Source organism: Alosa pseudoharengus, unplaced genomic scaffold (genome assembly GCF_046254945.1).
Source record: "Alosa pseudoharengus isolate Yale_2024_CS ecotype anadromous, Long Island Sound unplaced genomic scaffold, YU_APseudo_1.1 YU_APseudo_1.1_scf_7, whole genome shotgun sequence".
NCBI classification, from domain to species: domain Eukaryota; kingdom Metazoa; phylum Chordata; class Actinopteri; order Clupeiformes; family Clupeidae; genus Alosa; species Alosa pseudoharengus.
In genome coordinates this window covers 22,380,847-22,387,346 of record NW_027468859.1, presented here as the reverse complement: position 1 = coordinate 22,387,346, position 6,500 = coordinate 22,380,847, and the positions used below count along the sequence as shown (strand labels likewise).

Below are 6,500 nucleotides of genomic sequence, written 5' to 3'. Positions count from 1 at the left end.
ATTTCTTTTTCTAGATCTTTCAAAGAACTGAAAGACCATTTTCTCCACATTTTCCCCATGGTCTAATGTCCCTGTCTATTTTCAGTCAGATAACAATCTTAACGTGACCATGGTGTTGGTTGGGTTGAGGTCAGACCTGATGATGAGGTGAAGTGGGTTTAATATCGGACACTGTCTCCATCTACACCAGGCAGGTCCTCACCCTCTTCCTCCAGATCATCATCATCCTCATTCTGAGAGCCTGTATGGCAGAATCAAAACCAATCATAGCATTAAAAGGCACTAGGGTATCATCAGGTAAAAAGAAGCAATGTCAAACTAGCCCATATTCATGGTTAAAACCATAATGTCACATCTCAAACATTAGCTCCAAAGTGCATAGCACATGATTTCCCCCACCAGACTGTACATGTAATGGAGATGTTGCCATTCTTCACTTCCTGTAGTACCTGTCTGGAAGTTGATGTTTCTCAACACATCGGCGACATCGTCCGTGTCGATGACAAACTGGGCCATGCTCTCGTAGCCAGGCTCAGCCCGCTCCAGATTGGACGCCTTCGCCGTGTCCGTGATCCTGCAAAGGACATGGGCACACAGTGTCAAGGTCGTCTGCGGCATCAGAGGTGATGGGGACAACCGCAGACTTCCTCACCACCCCCCTCTGTCCCTCCGCCACCCTGCTGTGGAGAGGGGGTGGACAGGATAGCGGACTGTCCATCACCCCCGCTGTCTCTCAAAGGTGAGTCGTGAGGCCAAGGTGAGGTGCTGCCCCCGCATCTCTACAGGTGAAGCTCTGGTTAGGCCAAAGAGACACACACACACACACACACACAAACACACACACACACCACACTCACAGCAAAGCAGTGTTCTCCATGCAAATGTGTTATTTATTTCATTTAGATTTTTTTGGTCAGTTTGTTCTCACAAACAAGTAGTGTTGGTCATGAATCATTAGTCACCTCATCACACGACCCGAGCAGGGTGCCAGGAGGCAATGCTAGCGACACCCCCACCACTACAGCACGATACAGTGCCATCCCAGCTGAGTGAGCGCCAGTAGCAGTGTTAGCGTGCTCGCTACCTCTGAGTCAGGAGTGACACCTCTGTTTGGCAGCACTGCACAGCAGAGCACTACATACCCAGAGACTCAACACTGATACGGCCTCTCTCTCACACACTCACTCGTGCACACACTCATGCACTCATTCACTCACTCATTCACTCCCACACTCATGCACTCACGCATTCACTGACTCACTCACATACTGATGCACTCATTCACTCACACACTCATTCACTCACTCGTTCACTCATTCACTCACTCACTCATGCACACACACACATTCACTCACTCACTCACTCATGCACACACACACTCATTCACTCACTCATGCACACACACACTCATTCACTCACTCACTCACTCACTCATGCACACACTCATGCACACACTCGTGCACTCATTCACTCACTTCTTAAACACATCCTTGGCACACTAGGGAGAGGGAGAGAAAGGAGAGAGAGAAAAAAATGAAAGTGATGAAAAAATAAATGAACAAGCAATAAGAATAAGCGATAGGGAAGCCACCTGACAAACAAAGGGAAATGAAAGGAAGAAGAGTAAGAAGACAACGATGAAGAAGAACAAGTAGAGGAAGAGGAAGAGGAACCGGGAGAAAAGGTAAAGCAAACACACTGTGGCAGCGTCACCTTTTAAAAAGACAAAGTGCCACAATCTCAGCTTCCCCTGAAGTTTACACACCTCGCCATTTTCAATCTCTGTTTTTTAAGGAGATGAGCATCCAAGCGAGAGTGCACACCTGCTGCACCGGCCAGCACACCAGGCCAGGCCATAAATGACTAAGGATTAAAGAGGGCAGTGGGAAAAAAACCCTAGAAAGCGCGGTGAGTGGGGATTTAAGAAGTAGACACCTTGCTGCTGGTGATGAAAGTGCAAAAGTTCTCATCACTCAATCTTCTAATTTACAACTATATCCTTCAGCCCCTGTTTTTGCCTTCACTTTTACTGTAACTTTATATTTTTGAACACAAGGGAAATGGAGGTATATGTCTACTTGAGGGCAGTAACTGACTGGCCTTGATCCAGAGCAGTGAATCTCAACACTATTAATGAATGTATCCCAGGTGTTGGGTTAAGAGTGTCAAATTCATGCAATCTGATGGAAGTTGAAGTCTAGTAGAAATTGGCACAATTTGATTGGCTGGTAGTATCCTGATATTTGATTGGCTATTAAGTGTCACAACATTCCGATAGCCAATCAGATTACAGAATTCCAATAGCAAATTAAATTGCAGGATTCTGCTGGCCAATGAAATTGGAGGATTCTAGCAGCCAATGAAATTGCAGTGAATCAAAAGCTAATTACATTGCGGAAATTCATCAGCCAATCAGGCTACAGGATTTCATTCGCCACTTACATTGCTGAATTCCAATAGCCTATTGAATGGCAGGATTATGGCAGCCAATGAAATTTCAGGATATGAACAGCCAATCAGATTGCTGGAGCTTGGCAGCCAATCAGATTGCAGGATTCTACTAGCCAATCAAATTTCAGGAAATCAACAGCCAATCACTTTAGAAAACTGAAAACAAATCAAAATGATAGATTACAATACTTTTAAATTACAAATTTAAATCCAGCCTCCTCTAAAATGTAACAATTTAACAATAAGATATTCATTAAGCCTACTTAACTCTCTTATTAGAATAGGCTATAGCGTAGTTAAAGCTAACAAAGACAATATGACAATACATAATACATCGTAGATCTAATGTAGATGAATTTGCACCAGTCTAATTGGAAAAAAGAAAGATGATGCAGTGGACAAAATGCATCCCATTTCCCCTCTTTCAGCAGCCTTTCTCCCATTACCCCCAACATCTGTTGATCACCCCCTGTCAGGGCTTCCTTTATTGCCCCCGCTGAAACTCTATGGTGCTGGTGCTGATTTTTGGGGCTGATTCTAGTCAGAGGGGATGAGATCAGGGCTCTGGCAGTGTCCTTGGCTACAAGAGCTGGCCTTTAATCAATGTCTTTTTTCTTGGGCCTTCTAAACAAGAGGTGCCGGTGATCTACTGGCACGCAGAAGTGCTGTCAAACACTATAAGCACATAATGCAATTGGGCCTCTGATGTCTAAAGCCCACCCACCCCCTCTACTCTGTCCAGTGATATCACATAGTGACATGCAGCCCTGGACTCTCCACTGATCAATAGTTTGCAATGAATTTCCTAGGAACAGACTCGAGGAAATATTGGTGGAGACTAACGACTGTTTATGGGATCTTGAGAATCATTCAATATGTTTCACTGCAGCATGGCAAAAATCACAACAAAATACAATCCAAGAGGTCAAATAAAAACAAAATTTCTCTGTTGACATCTCTTTTGCATACATCAAGTAAAAGTGACGAGTATTTAGGTGACACTTGTATCTACAGTGACATGGACTCACAACAAGTTCAAGATTTGAACCCACTGCTCTACCATACCCTTCAATGCCATTGTGACACCACTGCATTGAGCTTGTGAAGGGGACACACACACACACACACACACACACACACCTGCAGGAACACGGCCATCTGTGGCTCATCCATGGACTGAATGGCCGTCTCCACCAGCTTGACGGCGGCCTCCAGGTGGTCGCCGTGGCGACGGAGGAGTCCGCGCACGTGGCGAAGCTTGCGGTCCTGCTCACGACTCACGCTCTCCACCAGCTCCTTCTTGCGCTCCTCCAGGATGGTGTAGAGGCCGTCGAACTTGTCGCACAGGGTCTGCTTCTGCCGCCGCCCGTTCTCCTGCCGACAGTCAGAGTCCACATGGTCAGCCATGGTCACTGTGTGCTTTCAATCTCATTCATTCGCACATAATCAGAGCCGCCGCATCTGAGGGGTCCAAATCAGTATCAAATCCTCATATGTATGATACACAATAGACCTCTGTCATCTGTTCTGTTCTGGTTCTGATGGTTCTAAGGCCAGGCCCCCAAACTCACAGACCATATGCAATAACTAAAGCTGTCCCGTGTGGAACAATGCTTTGACAAAAATATATAAGCATTACATATAAGTGGAAATGCTCACTGTATATTTAAAAGCATGAGATATGTATTAAGGACACTTTAATGTATAAATACTGTGTGTAAGTAATATTGCCATATATTCTGACTGTCATGGCTATAGAACCTATGATGAGGGTAGCACAAGGGACCTGTGGTGGTCAATTGTTGTGTACTCACATGTTAATTGTTCTACTGTCTGCATTATAGGTTCTAATCTGGTTCTGTTGTCAGTTAAATGTAAAATTTCATGACTTTTCCCTGACCTTCCCTGACAAAAACCTAAATTTCCATGACTTACTGTATAATTTATTGTACAATATACTGACCAATGATTTCAAAGCAGCCATGTAGCGTTCAAGAATCTTTTACTTCTTTAGAGCGGGATAAATAAATGGGCGTTGAATAAACACATCTGGGCTACTCGAGCAAGCAGTAAAGCTAATAACCACATATACTCCAATTCAGCGTGGATAGATACATTTGGGCTACTCGAGCAAGCAGTAAAGCTAATAACCAGATATACTCCAATTCTGAATGGATAGATACATTTGTATTAACCTATTATTTTTGGCAAGTACATTTTAAACTGCTATAACAAAATTCCCTGATATTCCATGACTTTGCCTCAAAAATTATAAAATTCCCCGACTTTCCATGTCTGGAATACACTTTCCAAAATTCCATGACATTCCAGAAATTCCATGACCGTGTTGTCAGCATGACAGCTTTGTTCTCACCTCTGTGGTTCTACTGTTACCGTGGTGGTTCTGCTCTCACCTCTATATTTCTGCAGATGTCCTCCATCTGTGAGATGATGGCCTGCATCCGGTCATTTCCTGCCACCAGGATCGCTATTCCATCACTAAGCTCTGTCTGGGATCGTGAGAAAGAGAAAGCGAAAGAGAAAGACATCTGAGACCAAGCATGATCAGAAATGAGGAGAAAAGAAATACAGAAAACAACATGGGCCAAAACTGCTGCACGACTGCCTCACTTTAGACAAATAAAATAAAGCTTCATTCATATGATTGTGTTAACATACAAACAAAAACAGTGTCAGACCCAACGTGTCATGACCGCCAGCTGCCCTGGTCAGACGACAAACACGGCGCCAGATTGTGAACTATGGCGACTCGGGAAAATGGCAGAGACCACGCTTCCTGCGATGACTCGTGAAAACTTTAGAGCTGATCTGCATTTCTAATTGTGATGTGATTCACAGCATTGAGGGGAAAAAACAATGTAGGAAAAAAAGGGTGCCGGACAGGCAAATGTCAGCTCAGCCACCTGCTTGGTGTCACGGCTCCTCGTGCTGTCACACCCCGGCGCCATTCTCGGCCGCTCACGCTCTTTCTCGGGCGGATTTTCCTACAGCCCCCTCAGGCCCTGGACGCTCAATTACGTAAGTGGCGTCACCAACTCCCAGCAGCCGCTTTCCCCCACGCACCTAACCTCGGCGGAGAACATATGGTGTCTGCTGAGCTACTGTTTTGCACAAATGGTGATGCAAATGAAATGATTCAAGTCATTATTTACCTGGGTAGCCACGCCACTTCTCACCTTGATCAACCCCCTCTCCCCGAATTCCCAGGCAAACACACTAGAGGCCTATGAGTCAACCCCTCCCCACCATGGGACAAATGAATCATTCTGCCAGGGAAAACTCATAGGCCCTTAGAGCCAACCAGGACACACTCACTAGTGTCTTGGTCACTTGCAGGCACTTCTGTCTGGACACAAAGGGAGCCTAATGGCCCAACAAGGCCAAAATGACCCTGTGGTGTCACTCATTAGTGGCATTTGCATTTTTCCCCCCTTCAGATTACTTGCTGTTGCCCTAGTTCGGTCATCACCTTGCATGAGGAGGGGATTCTGGCAAGTGCGAAGCCAGATGTGATGTGAAGCGTCTGTGCGCAAAACCACCTTAGCCGTGTCCAAATTTGACAGGGGCGATTAAAAGGGATAAAGTGTGGCGTTCTGCCAAAGGGGTACCGGATGCGCGACTGTGCCGAGTCCATCTGGGTGACGCATCCAGGGTGCGATGTAGACCCCCACGGATGCCGGGCGAGACCCCCTGCTGGTCGACGCTCGGCACATCTGCTTGCCATGAATGAGAAACTGTCATCGGTGTCTAGCACGCACCCCTCTCTGATCTCACAACGGCAGAGGACAACCAGCTGTTCAGTAACCGTGGCGATGTGCGCTTGTTTTAACTACAGGGAGCACAAGCTGTGACATGCTCTATTCACAAAGCTAATCTGACACAACAAAGGAAAACACACACACAAATACACATACACACACACACATGGACACAAACACACACACACACACACACACACACACACACACACACACACACACACACACACACACACACACACACACACACACACACACACACAATGGCTT

General features: G+C 45.8%; 1 protein-coding gene across 1 annotated transcript in view; it reads right to left on the bottom strand.

Moving 5' to 3' along the window:
- Positions 1 to 6,500, bottom strand: part of trim54 (tripartite motif containing 54) — a 33,598-nt gene that overhangs the window by 5,759 nt on the left and 21,339 nt on the right. Inside the window, exons 4-8 of the mRNA XM_076271988.1 lie at positions 4,866 to 4,961; positions 3,592 to 3,825; positions 1,476 to 1,498; positions 450 to 574; positions 137 to 241 (exon numbers count right to left, since the gene is read on the bottom strand). Of these exons, the coding sequence (XP_076128103.1) occupies positions 159 to 241; positions 450 to 574; positions 1,476 to 1,498; positions 3,592 to 3,825; positions 4,866 to 4,961 (561 nt within the window). The 3' untranslated portion in view covers positions 137 to 158. The remainder of the gene's footprint in view (positions 1 to 136; positions 242 to 449; positions 575 to 1,475; positions 1,499 to 3,591; positions 3,826 to 4,865; positions 4,962 to 6,500) is intronic.